This window comes from Denticeps clupeoides, chromosome 9 (genome assembly GCF_900700375.1).
Source record: "Denticeps clupeoides chromosome 9, fDenClu1.1, whole genome shotgun sequence".
NCBI classification, from domain to species: domain Eukaryota; kingdom Metazoa; phylum Chordata; class Actinopteri; order Clupeiformes; family Denticipitidae; genus Denticeps; species Denticeps clupeoides.
Window position 1 is genome coordinate 7827324 of NC_041715.1, and position 22554 is coordinate 7849877.

At 45.8% G+C, this 22554-nt stretch overlaps 1 protein-coding gene across 1 annotated transcript in view; it reads right to left on the reverse strand.

Annotated features, from left to right (window-relative positions):
• Positions 1 to 22554, reverse strand: part of clybl (citrate lyase beta like) — a 59373-nt gene that overhangs the window by 21389 nt on the left and 15430 nt on the right. Inside the window, exon 2 of the mRNA XM_028992177.1 lies at positions 8216 to 8426. Within this exon, the coding sequence (XP_028848010.1) occupies positions 8216 to 8426 (211 nt within the window). The remainder of the gene's footprint in view (positions 1 to 8215; positions 8427 to 22554) is intronic.

Below are 22554 nucleotides of genomic sequence, written 5' to 3' on the forward strand. Positions count from 1 at the left end.
TGTTCTGAATTAATTGCCAATGATTTCAACCAAGGCTGGGGATCTCTCAGCACCGCAGAACGCTCCAACTGTCTTCTTTCACACTTGGAATTTCTTCGCATTTCATTTTGGAAACTGCTGGGGAGTACGCTGGTGGTGCCATTCTTTAGGAGGAGCGGTATGTATGCGGCTGTGTGGGCCATGGAGCTGCCAATGAAAACAGGCCGGAGTAATTTGATAATGAGAGCTGGAGAAGGCCCTCTCTTTTCTCCGAGCCTCAGCGTTTTCGGATACGTTTGCCTGCCGTGAACTCCAAGCATCTGGAGGATTGCGGGGGTTAGGGCGCACACGGGCCCTCCGTCTCGGCAGCGGCCCCGGCCACCATGATGGGGTTCGCAAAACAATCGGCCCCTTTAAGGTTTCGTGTTCCAGAGGCAGGGAAGTGAAACGAGAGGAGCTTGCCGTTCTCCCAAACCAGAGTCTCTGTCAGTGCTCCATCTTCTGGGGATATAGTAGGTTTACTCTACATCCCTTTTCTCTTCATTATTCAGTACTGGGAGACAAGTCATCCACATCCGACACGATTCTCTACGGTGTAGTGAACTGTATGCTCAGTGGATTAGAAAGTGATTGGAGTGGGAAATGAAAGCATGGAGAAAAATATGTAAAGGTTTGTGGTACGTTCTTGAATAGTGGATTTAGCCCCCTCCAACATTTGAGGTCTGAGTAATAGATTGACCCCATCTGTCCACGTATTTACGCACACACACACAAAACACATTCAACTAGGCCTGGGCAAATTGGCAAAAAAAGAGATCATGATAAATTGTTCTATATGGGAAACATTTTCTAGGTGAACACACAAGTAAATAAACAGTTTGTTAACATATAAATCCATTCATTCAGCTCTGTTTTTAGCCAGTTCACTCCATGCTAGCTTTACGCAGTGAAATTAGAATGAGAAAGTGAAGTGATTGTCACTTGTGGTACACAGCAGCACAGCACACGGTGCACACAGTGAAATGTGTCCTCTGCATTTAACCCACCCTGTGTGAGCAGTGGGCAGCCATGACAGGCGCCCGGGGAGCAGTGTGTGGGGACGGTGCTTTGCTCAGTTGCACCTCAGTGGCACCTTGGCAGATCGGGATTCGAACCGGCAACCTTCTGATTACGGGGCCACTTCCTTAACCGCTAGGCCACCACTGCTGGGGCACGCTCCCTATTTCACTTTTCATAACGTCTGTCCTCAAGAAGTTAAGCAAAAGCCTGTCCACACTGTAAGCAAAATAAGCCAATCGGGATACTCTTTGTCTTGCATGATTGCCACATGATTGTGAAAAATGACCAAAGCTGAGTGAATGACCGATATGAAGCTGAATTTTTGACCGTGATTGTATAATTTCCTAGGCTTACATTTAACTACAGTTCACCATGTTCCACCTTGTTTGGTGCCCAATCTGGGAAAGAGGCAAATTTCGGGAGCTGCTGAGATGCTCACTAAACACTCCTGAAAGCTGGAGGCACCTCTTAAAGGCCACATTAGTCCTGCTGGCAGCCCTTCTCGCTTTCCATTTTCAGCAATTAAGGCCACGGCAGCACCTGCTGCCCTCTTATGTGGTTCCTGATCTCAGCCCCAAATATCCAAATTGTTAAAAATGAAGCTGTGCAGGCGAAAGACAATAAAATGAAAAGCGTTAGGATGAAAATGCCACTTAATATGTGGTATTTGCAAATACAATCCGACTCACTCTGGTCAAATCGTAAAAACATTGGGTACAGCACAATGGAAAGTCCGGGTACTTGGCACCACAAAACCAATAATGCATGTTTGCCATAAGTGACATAATGATTAGAAACCCTCATAAACCCTACAAAAGACTGTTAAAAACAGCTCATAAATGAGTAAGTCATCAAATGTCACACTGCACACTACCCACCAATAAACCTTTGATCCCTGCCTCTACACTTTTCCAGACGCCGTGAGAGAATGCGTCCAGTTACAGTCGCGTCTCATGACTAAAACCCATAAACAGCTTCAACAAAAATGAAAATCTCGGGTCAGGAATGTGCTGAGAACACATAATCCCCACTTATATTGTCAACCACTGACCTAAGGGCCATAAAATACGCAACGTCACCGTATAGAGCGATTTCAGGGCTTTGATGTGCAACACCTGTGTCTTGCTGTCTACGATGAGTCGATAAAAAGTGCACAGGACACTTCAAAGTACAGCCCTACTGTCCAGAGGGCGCACTAAGGAATAAAAGCTCCCCTCCGCTCTTTGTTTTATCACACAAAACTCAGAGCAGAGCGCTAGTCCTCTGAGCATGCTGGGAAAGGCAGAGCCATTCCAGAGAATACACTATATCCACCCAAACCTCAGCGCTCCTCTTCAACAAAGACTTCACTATATCTCACAGCCGGAGCTCCACCCTGCATGCACATAATCATCCATCATTCTACACCTCGAAGAAAGCACTGGGGTCAGGATAGCAGTAATGTAAATAGCAGTAATGGACAGGTCAAACACTATGGTATGTCTTTCCTCGTCTCATCTTCCGTTGAATGGTACTTGTAGAGCAGGCTGTTCAGCTGAAGATGAATGCCACAGCCATCCCTGTGCCTGTGTACTAGTAGCGGGTGGTAATAGCCTCACCCCATAACCACTTACCCCACTTACTTCCATTGTGTCCCTCCAGGGTAACTGTCACTGTTACTGATCATAAGCCCCCCAGGCCAAGAGTGTCAGCTAAAGGTCATGTAATGTAATAATGTAGTAACAACACACCACGTCTATTGGACTAAAGTTTCCCACAAACTGAGAAGTGCACAAGGCATTAATAATCCACCACGACCTTTCACCTTTACACCCCGTTTGCACGGTTTAATTGTGGTTCAATGACATATCAGTCTGCCTCAATGACAGGTTTCTCAATAGAACTTTCCTTGATTCCACCATATCTCCATCCCCTCTTATCATGTGTGGTATTGTGATATATGTAGTCACGAAGCCTTCAATTATTTATCAAGTTAATTTGAATTTCCGAACACCATGACCTTATTCCCAACACCAAAATATAGTTTGCTGACACAGACCTTGTGAGAGAGCTTATCTATATGAAGTATGGAATGATTTGTCAGTTTCTAAAAATCACATTATTCCATGTATGTTCATGTACCCTCCTGTTAAAAAGTTATGGTCTTTATTGTTGATAGAAAATCAATGCTGTGCTAAAGCAAGACACTGTAAGGTGTGCCAAGCTGCAAACGCAGCAAATTGACAATTATTTGACAGAATTAATGTTTGTAACGTTTATCAGTTTGATATTTCTAACTTTATGAAATAACTATAATTATTTGTGTATATTTTTCTATTAAAGGTCACTTCATGCTTTAGTTTGTCATGGAAGACAAAAAAATCTCAAAATAACTTTTGATGTGAAAATGTGAATTGTCAAAGTGGAAAGTGCAGTACTTTCCAAAACTATCGAGTCTTGAACGTATTCCCAATATAACTGATGAGGGTCCTTTCCTTTTAACGTTCTACTGCTCACGATGCCTCAGTGAAAGTGAAGTGACTGCCTTGGTGAGCAGTGGGCAGCCATGACAGGCGCCCGGGGAGCAGCACGTCAGGGTGGTAGTAGCCTAGTGGGTAACACACTCGTCTATGAACCAGAAGACCCGGGTTCGAATCCCACTTACTACCATTGTGTCCCTGAGCAAGACACTTAACCCTGAGTGTCTCCAGGGGGGGACTGTCCCTGTAACTACTGATTGTAAGTCGCTCTGGATAAGGGCGTCTGATAAATGCTGTAAATGTAAATGTAAATGTGGGGACCGTGCTTTTGCTCAGTGGCACCTCGGTGTCACCTTGGTGGACCGGGATTCTAACCAACATCCTTCTTATTCCTTAGCCAATAGGCCACCGCTGCATTTACATTTTACATTTACAGCATTTATCAGACTTAAAATCAGTAGTTACAGTAGAGCAACTTAGGGTTAAGTGTCTTGCTCAGGGACACAATGGTAGTAAGTGGGATTTGAACCCGGGTCTTCTGGTTCATAGGCGAGTGTGTTCACCACTAGGCTACTACCACCCCTACCACTGCCCCACCACTGCTTCAGCCGGACGCTCATAGAGCGACACGCCCACCGACACCCGATGACAATGCTGCGACACGTGAAACTCCTCACAACCCACGCCAGTTTTGATGGGCAGCTGTTTTTTGGCAGGCCCTGGGTCCCGCAATCTCGCTGGAGCACATTATATTTTCTAGGTGAACGCCTCAGCTCCACGTTTGTGGTTCTTGGCAGTGCGACGGCCCCAACTCTGCTGTGAGAGGAGCACAGAGGAGAGGCCCAGCGCGCGGATGTCACGGCCCTCCCCTCCGACCCGCTTACGACCCCCCCCGCCTCCCGTCCTCCGCAGCATCCGTGCGCTCGGGGTTCACACACCGCACACACACCTCGCCCTGTGGACCGTAGGCGGCTGGGATCGTGACCGGCGAACACAGATTACTCCCCACTTCAGAGATTTGCAAAGTCTTTTCCTCCCTTTGAACCCGGGCCATTAGTGTGAGGAAGACATCTGAGACCACTTCAAAATATGTGCATTGCATTTTGGGTCATATATCAGATAACAGTTGGTTGCATAAATTATGATAAATGGAAAATATTGACAGGAAGCCAAAATGATTTCAATTTTAAATAAGTACTAAATGAAACCCAAGACCACCATAATGGAGTAATGTGAAAGAATTTATGTTTATGGGGGCGTGTGGGGGGGTGAAGGGTAATATTTATATGTGCCTGGGCTGCTTCATCGCAAAATACACTGAGAGTCCTTCCACATTTCTTGCCCCATCCGTCTTTTTCCAAAAAAAACGGATCTGCGGATCTCAGTCTTGAACATTCGTCTGCTGCCACCAGCAGGACTCGAACAGAACGAAACAAACACAGCGAACCAATCAGCTCCCACTCGGCTGCTCGGGGAGTCTAGCTCCAGCGAGGTGAGGGCGAGGTCTGGCTCATCTAATTAATTATGTTCCCGTTGTTTACTTATTTATTAAACCTTTTTTTTTTTTTGGTGGTGGTGGTGTCTTGAAAAAAAAAAAAAGACTACACACAAGGACGGAGCACTAATTATATTCTGACTGCAGGTGACTGCAGGTGACTGCACAGACGACAGTGTCCCTGAGCCATTTTGGACAGAGCCTTTAATTCCACATTATTAGCGAAATCTCGTCCTGTTTCCACTATGCTTATGGTGAGCATGCATTTGGAAGATGCACCCTGCCCCACCTCACCTGCACCCAAAAAAGACGTCCCCTCTAGGCCTGTGAGGTGCACTGACAGTGAGAAGCACATAAAGAGAAGAGGAATGGGGAAAAAAGAACAGAGGATGCAGGGAAGACTTTGGTGACAGACCTGCTGCTAATGAAGACGTTGTCCCGTCCTGTCTGAATGAGAGAAAGAGGGAGACTTGGGAATAAAACATTTTAACCCATCAGCCACCTGCAGCTGACTGGAACCAGAACACGCCAGTTCAGAGGTCCACAAATTGAGGCAAAAATTGCACCGTCTATCTGCCCGTGTTGCATTTTTCCGCAGATCCTCTCCCAGCTCATCATAATAAGAGATTTTTCAGATCTGGAGGCAAAAAAAAAAATCAAATGGCAAAAGAAAACAACATCCGTCCACTTTCACACTCCAGTGGAGGAGGTGGTCCCTCACAGCAGGGCTGCAGAGTCCTGCCATCTGGACGCTAAATCGAGTGTGAAGTACAGTATAGTTTGGGACCAAGCTCCATGGCGGCGTCTCAGCAGTTAGTTCATTAGTTCCAAACTTCCAGGGATTAGGAGTGCATCTAGTAGGCGGCTGCCGCAAGGGGCCGCGAGGCGGGGAGCTGGGCGGCAAGGAGGAGCACGGAGCCGTGAGAGCCACAGTCCATGGGGCACAAACACAAACAACCCACCCCCCCGGGGAAGGACCCAAGACGACCCCGAGACAGGAGCCCTATCCCACCATGCAGAGGTCTAAAGCCCCCGCCCACTCGAGGAATGCCTGCGTATGCTGTGTGTGCACTTGTATGGTACGGGTCTCTGTTGTTGTTTGTGTTTATATATGCGTGTGTGGGCGTGTTAATCCGGCGTGGCAGTTAGCGCTCTCTGGACAGCTCTCGCACCGTCTGTCACATGGCACCAGGCGCGCAGAGCCGGTGAGGGCTGGCACAGGTTGGTGAGGGGACGCCTGCCGTGGTCAGGGTACAGGCCATCATTGCGAGGGCCAATGAGGCTCGGTGTAAACAAACACAAGTCGTCTGCGATCTTGTGCGTCTCGGCCACGTTAATAGCCGCACACTAATTACACTAAAAGCTCTAAAACTGCTGAATGAGAACGAATTGGTGTGAATTGGTGAAACTGCCTTGCATTTGAGTCAGTCCATCGTGAGGGGTGCGTTTTTGCCAAAGGATGTCTGAACGATGGCGGAATCCTCTCTACCCACCGGTGTGTGTAAAAATCACCGACACACCACTAACATCCTGGTTGTCAACTCAAGCAGGTTTTGTACTATCGGCACTGCAAACAAAAGTAATAGGTCCTCCATGACCACGAGTGCAGGACAGGACAGAATAAAATGGGTCTGACGAGAAGATTCTAGTGACAGTACGGTAAAAACTGAAAATGTGCAATGGATTCAAGGATGGGGTAGTTTTGAAAATAAGTTGTTATTTATGACATGATATGTCAATGAAGTCCATAAAATTTTACATAATATACAGTATATATCAGTGAAATAAACAGCTACCGGCATCTATAATATAGTTGTGGCCATGGTGTGCAGGTACCGGGTACAATTTGTGGTATTTCATCCCTTTTTACAAACGCGTTCACACGGACCAGCAAGCCGCAGAAGGGAGTGTTGTTTAGCATCAGAAAATACAGCGTCTATCTATAGGTGTACACAAACCCCCATGGATTTTCAATTGCCACAGCTGAGAGCGTGGGAAGTGGAGGGAGCGGCGCCGAAGGGAAAAGGTGCGTTTTATTATTGAGTTAATAACTCATTTTTACATTACACAGTACGACCCTAGCGAGTAAATAATGGATCACAGGTTTGGGCGTACTGAGCCAGACCCTTTAAAGCCAACATATGGTCTTTAAAAAATCGACCGATTCTTGCGCCGAGAGCTGAGCGTGCCGCTCTGGCCTTGACTGATTTAGACCATCAGACACCCACACAAGTAATGGGATTACTTATCCACCTTTCTTACCGGATCCAGTGTTATTTTCCGCCACAAACCATTAGCATTTTTATCAGCGTGACTGAAAAGAGTGCTAATGCTATTGCGCCTGACGGAAACACGGAGAGCCACAGAGAGGCGGAGAATCAAGGTCTTCCTCTAATGCTATTTTCTCCCCCCTCAGATCACCTACCTTTAATGTCCCCCAAGAGAATAAATCCTGTATAGCCGGGGCCCACTTGCAGAATTACAACACCCCCAGACTCTCCCCAGTGTAAAGGTTTTATTGGAAAATGTCTGTAATGCACATCTCACGGGAATAAAGGAAGCATATTGGATTTCATGCATTCCATAATAATGTCACTTATTAAAACGTACATTAAAAAGCAAGTAGTGGTGGTCGGTATTTAACCTCCAAAGCCATGAGGCAGCACTTTCATTTTACTGCCTATGTCCTGAATAACACACACACACACACACAGTGAAATGCAGCAGTGTTTAAAATACTAAAGATCCATAACCTTTTCTTAAGGGTTCACAGTTCAAGCTGCCCATCCGTCTTCTCAGACAGGAATAGCCTATGGCCATATCACCATCTTTATTATAAAGACTTAAAATAGCCCCACAAAGAGTGCTTTTGTTTCTAGGTGCCCCCTCTCACCCACAGCCCTCCTTTATCCTTCGCCCCAATCACGATTTCGTGGTGAGGAGGGAAGGACCAATCGCAGGGCTGCGTGGGCGGGCTGAGAAGGCTTTTAACCTGCTGCACCTGGCCCCTTCCTGCTGTTTGCTCAGTGTGATATGGTCACCTTGTTTTAAATGAATGTGAAAGGGGGGCAGTTTCTTCCTTTATTGCAAGATAATGGGGCAAAATGCGGGTTGTTTTAAATCATTTCAATTAGGTACCGTTCTATTCAGTGATTAGGAGCTAACACCTGTCTGAAAACGAGCCTTAAGAAGCTTGAGGAGGACTGAGGGCTCGGCTGGTTACCTTCTTGTTCGCAGCCACTCCGTCTTCGCAGTCGAACACGGCGCAGTCCACGTCCAGCTTGGTCAGCTTCTGCATCTTTCTCTCATCGTTTCCGGGGACGTAAAGCACTGCGCGGCGGGGAACGTACCTCAGCGATGTGCCCGGGGTGTGGTGGCCACGACAGCTGACATGACACCAGGGCACGGTGGCCAATGCAAGTCTGCAGGCATCGCTGCCAAAAACACATAACACAAAGAATGGGCTGAGAACCCGTTCGAGAGCGTAACTCGGCCAATAGGAAACACGCTACAACTAAATTTGCCAACTCAGCATGAATTTATGAAAAACTAAACTTATACGTTTGACTTCGCTTTAATATTTTAATCCTCTGTAGCCGCACAAAATTCTACAACCCCGAATAGGAATATTGAACAGCTAGCTATATGTTTGTGCACTGAACACACATTCACGACGGATTAATAGTTCATATCCACGTTGACAGGTTATACAATTCAGATTTCGGTAGTGATTAAGATTCCTTGAATTTCAGCATGTTAAGAAAATTTTGCATTTAGCATTAGCAGTAATTTTATAGATGGAATTGGAAATAAACTTTTTTTCAAATTTGTATCTGTATCAGTTCTTTAAAAAGCAGAAATTGCTTTTTATGTGGCCAAATGTAGAAATAGCTTTTAAGCAGCATTTGTTTGAAACGTAGATGTAGCACTTAGCCACAATAATGTTAACGACAAAAACACAATATCCTGGAAATTTTGGTCCGCAAACCGATATCCAGCCCTTGTAAAGGGGCAAATTACAAACAAAAAAACCTGTTTGTTATCTAAAGTAAATATATATCTATCTACGCATGCTAGTGAAAGCGTGGCTTTGCTAACTCTTCCTTCCTGCATCTTTTAACTCACGGAGAATAAAAAAAAAAAAAAGTTTGTTTTTCTCCCAGCTCCCCATTGAAGTGGATCGGCGGTGCTGACCCCGGCTTTGAAACTCTTATCGCCGACAACATCAGACACAATTGTCCCCCTCTCATGCTAATACACAAAGGCTTAGCAGACACAGCTGAATAAATCTGTTAAAAGGACGGGCTAAACCGAGAATAGGGGAACAAAAAAACCCCAAAAAAAACAACAACAACAGAGGGGGGAAAAAAGAAGAGAAAAGAAGAGGATTAGGAGTCCCGGCAAAATAATTAAAGTTTGGACAACAGGAGAGAGAGAGAAAAAAAAAAAAACCATCAAACCTTGCAACTAATTACTGTTTGAAACGACGTCTGGCTGTCATGGAACTGTAGCGGGGCTTTGACAAACATGGCGGGCCGGCGGGAGGACCGCTCAAGCCACTTCACACTTCGTATCACTTAATGAAAGCCCTTGTCTGCGGAATCAGCTGTCTGGAAGGCACCGCCGGCCACACTCGCTACAGCAAACCGCGTTTTAATTATTCCTTCTGTAGCCAGGTCTGTTTCAAAGGAAATAAAGGGATAAAAAGGAGTAAAATGAATGGGGCATCTGACTGGGACGGCAGATATCTAATTACAGTCGCGAAGCCTCGTGCCTTCCGCTGCCCTCGGAGGGATAATGTTAGCAGACTGCGTCCACCCTCGTGCCTGAAGAAGAGGGGATAAGAAGAGGAGGAGTGGGATATGGAGTGGCATGAAGAAAAAAAAAGGGGGTGAAGTATTCTCTCCTCCGCCTTTGTTCTCTAAAGAAGCTAAAGTCACTTCAATGGCCACTTAATCCCGTCCTCCACGCTCGCAATTGCCTCCCAGTATCAATCAAGCATAATCTAAACTGGGATGATGCAGCTACATCGGGCAATTAAAAGCAATTTGGGTAGTTATTGCTCGGAGCACTTTGCGGGCCGGGTACACAGTGGCTCTGCGGGGATCCTGGACGCTATAGTGTTTAAATTTGGTCAGTGACAATATCACTCGAAAGGGGGGAACGGGAGGAATATGCAAAAGGCCTCCGCCAGGCATTGGACTGCGAAACAGAGGAAAGGGGAGGAACTCGCCATCACTTGAAGGACAAATCCCCACCGTGCTCGAATTGACGGGGGGAACAAAAGGGAAAAATAAAAGCAAAACAGAGAAATTGAATGTGAAAAATAGGACGATGGAAGCAGGAGGGGTGACGGAGAGGGGGCGAGGGTTTAAATGAAGTCTTCTGCGCTGGCTGCATACTGCTGGAGGGGAGTGACGAAGGGGGAAAAAGGCAGTTTTAAGTGGCCACTTGAAAGGCAAATGAATTATAATGCAAGTAGGTGGTTTACGTGGCAATGGTACCCCTAATTAAAGAATGGATTTCTTAGAAAGGGAAATGGGGGTAATGTTTGAAGAGGGGGGGGGTTCCTGGGGGGCTTCCCTTGATTGCATATCATCGGACAAGAAGCTCGGTCCCCACCACTGACACCAAAATTGTCTAATATAAAGAGCGGCCTGAGCGAGAGAACACATTCGGCGTCGAGCTCTCCCGCTCTTCGCTCTTCCTCCCTTTCTCGACTTGGTGGGGGTTTCACTTTGCAGCAACCTGTCTGCCACCAGGGGCCTCCTAAGGACCCCTACGCTGTTATTGGCCTCCGGGTGGAGAATGGAGCTCCCTGGAGCCGGCAGAATAAACCCGTTTGCCATTTTGGACACTGCAGCGCGGCTGCTTTAAAAATGCACACATTACTCCACCCCTTCCAGTATCAAAAAAAGGCTTGTACTTTCCAACGGCCGTGCGGCGGGGGTTGTATTGATCGCGGGGCTGTGCGCCCCTGCGCCCGCCACGCCGCCGCCTGCCTACGTCCTCCCGGCGTTCGAGCGGGGGGACCAGGCCAGGTGTCCCGGGCTTCTGAGGGATAACAAGTTGACACCGCTTATTTAGAATAGCGCGAGGAGAGGAAGAAGGAGGGCGGCTGGAGTCTGGATACGAACTCCCGCTCGCTTCGGCTCTCGCCGGGAAAAAAAGAAAACACGCAGAGGCACAGAAGCAGCGTAAAAGCCCCGGAGAAACCCCGACACGTCCACAAATTGTCCCTTGTGGCTGGGGCAACAAATTGCCGGGAACTTTTTATCATTGTCAGCTGGGTTTGTGGGCTTTATACGGAGAAAATACGGCCAGTAAATCTGGGCTGTGGTTTGGAAATAAAGCGGCGGCGGCCCAACGGTTTACAAACCGAGAACAGCTTCATCTTTTTTTCCATTTGAAAGCCTTGCCATATGAAACATTTAAGTGATAAAGTGGTTCAAATTGCACCGCACACATTTCACATTCGTTTTATTTTAAGAAGCTTGCCATGGGCGCCCATGCACATAATTAATTCTGATGTGGGAATTCATTTGACAAGTGCTGGAATTAATTGCCAAAACAAAGCAAGTTGGGGGGGGGGGGGTGGCGGTGGCGTTATTTATCCGAGCGAGCGGCAGTGATCCCAGAGCAAAGTCCCATCTACATGCAGCACCTGTGCCAAGGCCCTGTTAAAAAAAAGAAATCCCTGCCAAAGACGGCACTCCCATCAGCTTACGCAGTCTCTCGGTGACTACAAATGTTCTGCTGCCAGGTCATTTAGCACAGGGCTCTGTCACACGCCATTTCAGAGCAGAATCAGATAATACTGCATTGGCCCAGACATAATATATCTGAAAAAGTGGTGTTGGCTTACGTTAGTTTTAATGCATTCTTGCATTATTTTTTTGCCATTTTTCCTTCACATGTTACAGGCTCCAATTGACTTGAGTAGCTTGTCATTGGTCAAAAGTTTTTAAAGTTATCTGAGGTGTTACCTAAGGGTGATCGAGAATCACCGGGCAACAATTGTTGGGTGACGTCACGTGTCATGTAATTTTGGGGCAGTGTTGGGGCTCAAATGCACCATGTGCTGTGCTGTGTATCACAATGACAAAAACAATCGCTTCCACTTTCATACGTGTCTGCAAGTTGCAATATTAACAAAGGTCAGAGAACGAGACAGCCCAGCTGGACAGTCTGCAGTCTCCTGCATTTACTGATCATGTGCAAGTCATAGTTCTGGGTTTTGGGAGAAATCCATACCATGTACATTGGCTAGAGCTGGATTTTAATCAGGAAGGATGCTCTGGAACATCAAAGGAATGAAATCCTGGATTCACTCAGACTCCGTAAGCCAATAAATGTGCAACCATCCAGGGAATCTTGCTCAGAGTCTCTGTGGAACCCAGCACTCTTTCATTGAAGGGGAATCAACCTGATCGATTTTTTTTGTCTTGCTATATCAACTAAAGGAAAAAAAAGGAATGTGTGGCCAGAATAAAAATCCCACTGGTTCATGAGTAACATGTGAGGTGGTACCACAGGCGTACCAAATAATGCCTTACTGGCCTCGTAAATGACTCTCACTTGGTCCAAAAGATCACAATTCAGCTTAATAAGAGCAAATGCCTTTCCCAGTGCAAGGTCTACACCTCAGCCCATTCATAAATTAATCTGCAGGGTGAGCCTGCGATACAGCCCAGTTCTCACTTGGCATGACTCAACACAGCAGAGACAATAAATAAAACAGCAACACTGGTAGCTATTATGCACTATTATACTGCTGGTGTAATATTCACATAAAACCTTGGCAGTCTGCGAGCAATAAAAGATGGGATCTGCATACTTTTCTACATTTCAGTAGCAATAGGAACCTTCTAATACATTCAATGTTTTCCCCTCAGAATAAAAACTGTCCAATGTTCAGAGCTGGAGAACATTACTTATGAAATCTGAACTGCAAGATGAACTCTTAAGGGCAGGCTGGTAATACGTATGGCTGTGAAACAATTTAGTCTGGATTTAGTGGTTAAATGTCTACGCTGGAGCCTGATTTTTGTGGAGATGGATTGATGTGTGGCGGCCTGGCCTGAACACCTCACTGACTCCTGCTGACCAGTCTGAAGATCTATTTCCACTCCAACGCAGTGTTGCAGTGTGAGCTAACCTGCCTCACATTGAACATCATGAAAATTTAGTCCGAAGGGGTTGAAGGTCAAAAATCTACTATTTCAAATCCATGGATCCACCAAATTCAGCAACATGCAGCATCACTTGCTTTCAGAAACAAATGGCAAGTCTTGTTTTGGACACTCATAACAAACTATATATATAATCTATGGTAGTGGTCTAGTCAACATTAGCCTACTGGGTTAGACACTCACCTATGAACCAGAAGACCACAAAGTTACGGGTTCAAACCTCACTTACAACCATCGTGTCCCTGAGCAAGACACTCAAGCCTGAGTGTCTCCAGGGGGGGACTGTCCCTGAAACTACTGATTGTAAGGCAATCTGGATAAGGGTGTTTGATAAATGTCATAAATGTAAATATTTCTATTGTCCTACACTATAGAATACGCAAGGCATTGGGTCCCAAAATATGCACATTGTACTCTTTAAAGAATAATGTCAAGAATAAGGTCTTTAATTGTCCATTTACAATTCCCCACAAATAGCCACACGTACATGACATGAATAAGGAATTGATTATATGGATGTGAAAATGAATTTGATTAATAATTGCGACAGCTGTAAACGTCAATGCCTCTGCAAAAAAAAAACATGATAAAGGATAACTATGACGTCTAATTTGAGCTGCACTCACAAAGCTCACATGAGGCCTGTCAGTCCCGGGCTTTTCAATATGCAGATTTCACAATTACCCCCAGCTAGAGGCACTGACAGCAGTAGCTGTGTCTAAAATGCACAAAATTAAAGATTTGTGTTTCTACTCTGTGATAATCAGCATCTTTTTAATATGCAAACTACTTCCCGGATCTGTGGCATTGAGGCTTTCAAATTAAATTTAAAAATAAATAAAGATAAAAAAGAGACGGTGGGGGGAGAAATCAATGCTGCGATGCATAAACAAGCCGCTTCGTTCCCCAGGACAAAAAATAAGAAAAATAAGAAAATGACCAAGAGTCATCCATATTTATCTCATTTTACAGGCCTTGTCTTGCACTCCCACCTCGGCATAATAGCAAAAAACAGGCCAGTGAGAGGCAGCGCTCAGCGTGGGGCTGTTCTAGACTCTGCCTGTGTTTCACATCTGAGATTTGGAGACACGAGATATCGGCCTGAACAAAAAAAAGTGGAAAAATTAAATAAGGGAACAAAGACCTGGAAAGGACTCGTCTTATTGCTATTCTTTCTCCAACTCCGTTTGCTCTTAAATGTCACGTACATTGTTAAAAAACCTATAAAAAAAAAACTCCAGAAACAATAAATCAATAAATGTTAATATGTCCACTTTTCCATCTTTCTGAACTTGTTAATACAGGTCAGAAAAGTGTTGCTCTTGGGTCAATCCTAAGAAAAGGCAGAAAACACTGGAGATGGTGGCAATTCACCTTAACTTGCATGTATTTGAATGCTGGCTCAAAACCAGAGAACTAAGAGGGAAGCCAGATTGGGATTCCAATACAGGTCTCCAGATATTTGATGTTATAGTTATAAATACGGAAAACTGTACGGATTTGGCCCCATCCAAATGAGAAGGTTTTTCACCACTTACAGGTATGGAGAGGGGTTAAAAACAGCGTTCGGGATGTTCTCTGCATCTTTGTGTGGGTGACAACATTTTTGTTTTTTAGAAACCAAAAAACGCTTTAGAGAAAAGCGTTCTCTTGTGGACAGGGCCTTTGTCTCTACCTTAAAAGACCCTGTCCTATCCAAATAGGGTCAGAAGGTGGTAGGTCGACCCCAGCTCTGGTATCTCAGCAGCGGAACCCTCAACTTGCCCCCCTCTTTGCTCATTAAGGCGGATTTTACGCCTTAATCTGCACAACGAGGATGAAGCCATAGCTGTTATCTTCAGCCGCCTATAGTGTCCACCTGTAATCCTGGATCACTCTCTTCAAGACTCTGACCAAGGGCACACAATGCTAGACAAAAGCGGCGGAAAAGTCCACAGTCCCGCAAATCTGAGAGATTACAGCCTTGTCAAAGTGTAGTATCCGGTTCTCAGTCTCATAGTCACTGTCTTTGCAAGAGTGTACAGGCCTGCCCATTTAGAATCTGATGAAAGGAACACGTCCTCAAACATAGTGAAACATAAAAAGTCAGTTTTCCATTACTGATTAAGCCTAGTCCAAGACTAAAAGCATTATTGACTGGAGAACTAGGCTTAAGTATTTCAGTGAAGTATAAGGAACCGCAAGACACCAGCATCACATCTCCTCCCTTTCTCCTCTATTTCCCTTATGATCTCAACAATCCTTATATCTTTTTTTACATATGGTACGCCCACTACCAAGCCAAATATGCAGCACTTTATAAGCACCTTTAACAGCACATGGTCCTCTGCTTTTAATCCATCACTCTTGGTGAGCAGTGGGAAGCCATGAAAGGTGCCCGGGGAGCAGTGTGGCACCTTGGCAGTTCGGGATTCGAACCGGCAACCTTCCAATTTCGGTCCGTTTCCTTACCCGCTAGGCCACCACTGCCCCCACCATTAGCCTTGTAGTCCACTGGAAAACTACAGTCCTCTGTGTCTAAAATGTTGCTACGCTCAGTCTGTCTATCTACTGATTTGTAAGGAATAATTGAGAGAAAAAAAGAATGAACAAGTGGTGGGTGTGGGGAGGGCAGTGGGGTGAGGCTTTTAACTTAGCATTTTTATTGACTCCCGGAACACAGAATAACGGAGCGGACTATGAGTGTGCACTCTGCAACGGCCATTCAGGCCTTTGGAGCCTCTATTGTAACACTCGCAGGAGAGTGAAAGGAAGCCGCACTGCTGGAAATCCAGTGGAACATCCACACAACAGAGCACAACTGTTCCCTTATGCATGGATGGCCGCGAGATAAAAGACAAGATGGACTTCTGAGGTACGGCCAAAAACAAAGGCCCACAAAAGCGCTTATCATGAGGGAATGACACAACTGGTCGAAGAGGGTGGGTGGGTGGAGGGGGTCTGGGACAATGGTGCTCACAGCCAAGTGACACTCTGAAGAATTGAAAAATCTACAGAAGAAGAAGAAGTGTCGGCTGCTCCCCAAAAAAGGGGGACATGAGGCCTGGGCGCCGGGGTGGGTAGAGGGACGGGGAGAGGAGATCCTTTATTCATCCCAGTCTTACACACATTACTCAGTAAAATAAACAACACACCATGCAACAAAACACTCAATTAGTCTTTATTAGAAAGGGACTGTACAAAGTATCACATGGATCCACCAAACGTCCACAAACATCACCCAACGTCGCCAGTAGTCTACAGAAGCTACACTCAGTAGAGCTGTAATCGGGCCTAAACGGATGGGCCCAACCCAACCTGAGCCTGAACCAAAAATTCGAGCTTTTTTAAAGCCCTGAAATGTTTTCCGGACTAAAAAACAATTGCCTACCCTCCGTTTCACTTCCTAAACATCCATTTTCATCCATCAAACTATAGACCAGAAGTTCGAGTTTGCTGACCACTCATTTATCCCACAAGCTCGACCCGACCCATACCGAGCTGACTGAAATTCTACGAATTGATCCCGAGCTCAGGGCCAAGATTCACAGCTATAATACTCAGCTGTACATGCTAAATGCTGTGGTTCATTTCAAATATTTAACACGTTAAAAACGAATGAAGGGGGTAACAGTTTTATTTCCCGGCTTGATGATGGGAGTGTCTGCCCTGCAGGGAGCACGGGACTAGCAACAAATCCTTGTTTAACTTGCAATAGAGCCACTGTTTGGTCACGCCTCCATTGACACTTTACGTCTGTTGTGACTCTTTCCCACTCACTTTTAAAAAATATATTTTAAAACACATAGTCCGAGGGTGTGACTCAGGTGACATTGCTTGTCCAGCAGTTGTGTGTACTACATGTGCTTTTGGATGGACCTCTCTGTGAGAGGTAGATGGTGACAGAGGGGCAGACAAGCTGAAATGGAAGAAGTGTAGGAGGAAGAGATAACTGGACACAGCAGATAACTGCATCAATACACAGAGAATAGACACACATACACACACACACACACACACCATGGTATCAGAGTAACATTTATATTATAGACGTGTAACTACACCGGCCATAAACCTCAACACGTTCTTGTCTTATTTACACACGCGCACACACACACACACACACACACACACACACACACCCCTGTCTGCCCTGTCGGCTCACTCGTCACACTCCACGCACACTCTCTCTCTTTTCAAGTGGCTCTTTGTACAGAGACACAATTACTTTTACACTCTGACAAGAAACAGTCCCTCAGACACGCCCCCACCAGACGTGCTGTCGGTGACATGGTAAAAAGTTTGTCACCGGCTCCATCCAAATGGGGGGTGGGTATACAAAAAAAAAAAAAAAACAATGATCCATTATTATTCTGCGAGCCAACAGGCCATGAATAACACTCTCATCTCTCTCCCCCGCGTTTGTTTTCATCCGGTTTCATCCCCGCCGTCCATTCTAATGTCCATTCTGATCCTCATTTACAGTGGGATCATGTCCCTCTCTTGGGACAGTGGGAATTTAAATGCAGGGGGAGCTGCTTGGCGTGTGTTTAGTACACGTCTCCCCAAATGATGGCCGCCTGTGTGACCCCACACGCGCCCCATGGTACCCGAAGGAAAAAAAAAAAAAAAAAATTCTGCATTTTGGCCATTCCTCAACTCCCTGTTCCCAGGGAACGGAGCTCAACAAGCCCCGGAGCGGTCCTGCCCAGGGGGCTCGAGAGCATCTCTCCAGGTGATTAATGGATCAACAGTGTAACTGATTAGCAGAAAGGTGGGAATTAAAGGCCACGTCGTCCGTCAATAATGGGTCGGCATAAGACGTAAAAGAAAAAGATAGCCCGCAGCCGGAGTGTCATCAAAGCCCGAAGGACGGGACCCGTTCCCCTCCGACGCGCATTTCTTTGGGCCCTTTTCTCCTGGTAATTCGGACACTTAAAGTGGCAGGAGCCATTATGGCCGTGGCTTGTCCGCTCACCTTCATAAAACAAGCTGTAAAACTGGCAGAACGCCGGATTTTATACGGCTGCGTGGCCCTGGGCTCGCTGTGTGTGTGTGTGTGTGTGTGTGTGTATGTTTTTTTTTACATGGTCCAAGGGAATAGGCGAAAGAGAACAGGGGGCACCGGGCTGTCTCCTCTGGAGCTAATAAAGCTCCTCACAACAGAACGAAAGGGCCTCACCATGTTCGCCGATCATTATTCCTCACTTTATTAATTAGGCCCAGTTTGCTGGCCTATAGTTAGAAACCGATGTGATCAGGAGATAAAATGTTAAGATTAAATGTCCTCTCAGTGGGTAGCAGGAGAGGCAGAGCAGAGGGGTATAAAACAGAAGGAAAAAAAAAAAAAAGGTCATTATTACGAGTACCGTTCCTTTAGAATTACTTAACGCTCGACGCCGCAGAATGTGGACAGATGGAGATGGCATCTGGCCACAGGACCGGTTCCATCACGTAGCCGAGCTGGAGGTGATGCGATTTTTATTTATTTCATGCAAATGCGCTTGGGCATTTTGGAAAGCGGCGTGACAGCGGGGGGCTCTAAAGGTGGAGCGGCACTGATCCTGGTCCGTTGCCCACAGGAACCGCATTAGTTTACGTTTGTTTGTGTGTGTTTGATGGGGGGGGGGTCCACTGGCAGACAACAGGCTGGCGGTGAAGACGGATAATGGTGGCTGAGGCCGAACTGAAGTAAGAGAGTTAGCGCCGTGTGTTTCCCGCCATTCTGGCCCACGTGAGGAAGACAAGATGCCTTGGGATTCAAAACCCTTTAAATCTTTATTCTTCCATCACAGTCACAAAAATGGCATGTCAATGATTATGAACAATATTAACAATGTTCGTTTCTGAATGTTCTCCCTTAAATTAATAAATAAACAAAGATAAATAAATCAATAGGGCTTTCAGATCACTAATTAGCTGGGCAGAACTTACACGCTTTGCCTGAGACAAACAGGCACCACGCAGTAGTTATTCTGCTAAGTACGACGCCGAAAGCTCTCTTTCAACGCCCTCTGAGCGCCGGTACTGCCGTGTGTTGCATGGCGGAGGGCGGAGCTCTGCAGCTCGGATGAGCCGGAGCACCGCGAGCGGGAGGGGTGGTTGATTAGCGTTTGTTTTAAGCTGCTTCTTAGGGACGAGGCCATTGAGACCAGCGTGCACAGCAGTCACATCTCACTAGCAATGAGACAATATTTTAGTATTTAATTCATTTTAATAAAGGCACATTAAAAAGTCATGTGGAAATATTGTTACTCTTTATTCAATACCCATTATTCTATTTTTTTATGTTATGTAAGTTTTTACCAAACAACAAACAAACAAATAAATAAATAAATACATGTCACTAAAATGATACACAACAGTCAATACTAAATATTGTCCCATTAATGACATTTATCACGATTAGGTTAGTAAAATTTGACATGCAAAATTGCATGCATCTAATTAACAGTTTTATTTTTAATAGCTATTGAGCAAGCGTCTAGTATTATGAGAAATGAATCTGGTTCATGTTAATGCCAAAGTGAAAATCAACTTAGGATGATGATATGGATGTTATAGCAGCTGACTATTGTCATTTATGAAGAGAATTTATATAAAAGGTATAGACACATATGTACCTAACAACACACACACACACACAAATACACACACACACAGTTCCTTTTTTGTTATGCCTGTGCTGCATATTTCTCCTCTCTCCTGGCTCTGCCCCAGCGCAGGTCAAACGCATCTCTGCCCATATGGACCCATCCATGTCCTCACTGGCCGCACCTGACCACAGCCCAACCGACTGGGACCACAAGGGACGCGCTGGACGCCTGTGTCGTATACAGCGTGGCAGAATGCCTGCCATATGACCACTTCTCTCAGCACACACACCATTACTTTTTTTTATAGGAGAGGTATGTTCCCATGGACTACTAACGCTACGCTTTTGATGGTTGCTGCCTTGGCCAACAAACAAAATGGCCACAAACCCCATGCTGAAAAATAAACAGCGGCCTGCAGCTAATCGTCCGCGGCACATTGAGACATCAGCCAGCGCCGGGAGAGGAGCGGTCCGGAGCCGGCAGAATACGTGTCTGTCTTTCTCTCTCCCCGCGACCCTCCCTTCTGTCCAAGATGGATGGGCAGGCCGCACCACAGGTGGGAGAGGCCAACCGGCGGGAAAACTGGGGTCAGGCCAGCGCTGGTTCTACCCTACCGCAAACCGGAGGAGAGCCGAAACAAAGCAAAATAATAGTGCCGGTTTCCACCTACCTAAATCAAGCACGGTCAAAGAAACCTTAACTGCAGGACAGCACAATCACACACAAGATGGGACGGGCAGATGGTGACATGGAGAGGCTGTGACACAGGGCCAGGTTCCCGAGTAAACCATAACGTCTGATTCCGGGGAATTACAGAGGAAACGAACTGAAAGCCACAAACACTTGTCTGATTTTCCCTCCAAGCGACGGATTTATATGTCACAACCGAGGAGCGAGGACTTTTTCTGGAAGCCGCTCGGTATAATCCTGCCCCTCCCCGGCCCCCCTGTGGACACTCGTCCCCCCGGTTAGTTGACTGTGCCCTCCAGTGGTGGCCGAAAATCACTGCAAGGCTTTCGAATCTCCTTTCCAGCAGCTTGTGCAGGCTTTGTTTCTTTCTTTTTTTTTTTTGACGCTGTCTTCAAAAAAAAAAAAAAAAAAAAAAAAGGAATCTCAATTATCACAATTCGGCTAGAATGAGCCCGAGTCGACCTAACACTGAACAAGAGGGGTGGGGGAGAAAACGAGAAGCCGTGCTTCTGGGTGCTCAAATTGCCTCGATAAATGGAGGCACGCTTGGGTAGGCAGCGGCCGCCTGATGAAAATGAGAGTTGCCTCTTTCTTTGACACGGGGGGCGCAGCGCCTGCTCTCCTAACACGGGTATTACTAGCCAGCGCCGAGCCAGCCGGCAAGCCATTGGTCGGGTCACCCATATGTGTAAATTGGGTGAAATAGCCAGTGCAATGGGTCAGTGGGTAGCACAGTCAACGCCCAGCGATTTACATGACTATTAAAAATTATCCACGATTTGGAGCCTGTCATGCGGCGGGTGACCTGCACTAACGATTCCGGACGAGGAGACCAGTAGTGGCACAGTCATTGTTCTGCACCAATAATCTACAGTGGTTAATGTCTACAAAAGTCATTATTTAATAAAAAAAAAACAAAAAACGAGTTCTTTCTGGGTTTCAGGCTGACGTTGGCCATTGCCGGTCTGATCCATGGTTGCTTCCGTTGACAACTGACAGGTTAAGTCCCCATGGACCAACACAGGGTTAAGTGCGCTGACCAGGGACACAGTGTCAGTATCTGCATCTGAGCGGGGTTCACAATTAGTGACCTTGTAGGTCAGCTGGTTGACCTGTAGGCTACTTCTGCCCTTCAGGTGTGATTGTCCCCATAATAAAGAACCATGTTACCGTTAACAATTCTTTAACAGCAGCAGTACAGACTCTGTAAAAAATATGGGGGTGGGGTGGGAGAACTGGAAGGCCGGGGACGAAGACCCTAAGGAATGTGTGGCGGTGGCCTCGGTTCAGCCCGGAGACTTTCATTAATACTGGCTTAGGCCCGATTGCTTCTGACACGGCGGGGAGTTTCCAAATGCACAAAGGCTGCCCACCTCTACCCACCCACACAAGCCAGCATCACATACAGACAAAGACAGGGGGCAAATGAAAGTAAAAAAAAAATGGCCAAGTAAGATGTTGGGTAAGATTCAGGGTTCCTACACATTTTTAGAACATAATTTCCATGACTTTTTAATTATTCCTAGGTCAAATTTTCATGCCCATACATTCCCCAAAATTTCTGTGCAAATATAAAGAACTAAATATCACAAAAAGTCAAATTTACCAAAGTATTGTTAAATGAAACTTATAACAGCCCTGAAAAGTTTAAATGTCAATGTTTCTTCCTCCAAAATGGTGCGAATCTGAGTAAAATGGGCCCCAACAGCTAGCTGGAATATGGAAGCAATGTGACGCGGTTAACAACATAAAGCAAGTAAAGATACTATAGACCACGCTGGTTTTAAACATCTACCGTCTATGGTTCAACTTACATCGCAATATGAATTTTATGCCCTATCGAAGTGTGTGAAGTTTATTTCGTATTCCAAAAATAAATGGCTAGAAAACTCTGTAGGAACCCTTAAGATTACTGGGCGAGAGGGAAAGACTTGGCCTGGATTGATATCTGGTGTTCAAAGGTTCATAACATATTATTAATATCAATATTATTAATATTTTCAAACTCCTGTGGACAGGGGAAATAGTCATTTTGGCGCATATGGACAGAAACTAGAGGCCAAACGATGCACTGCACTTTGCAAATGTTACTGCAATAAAACATT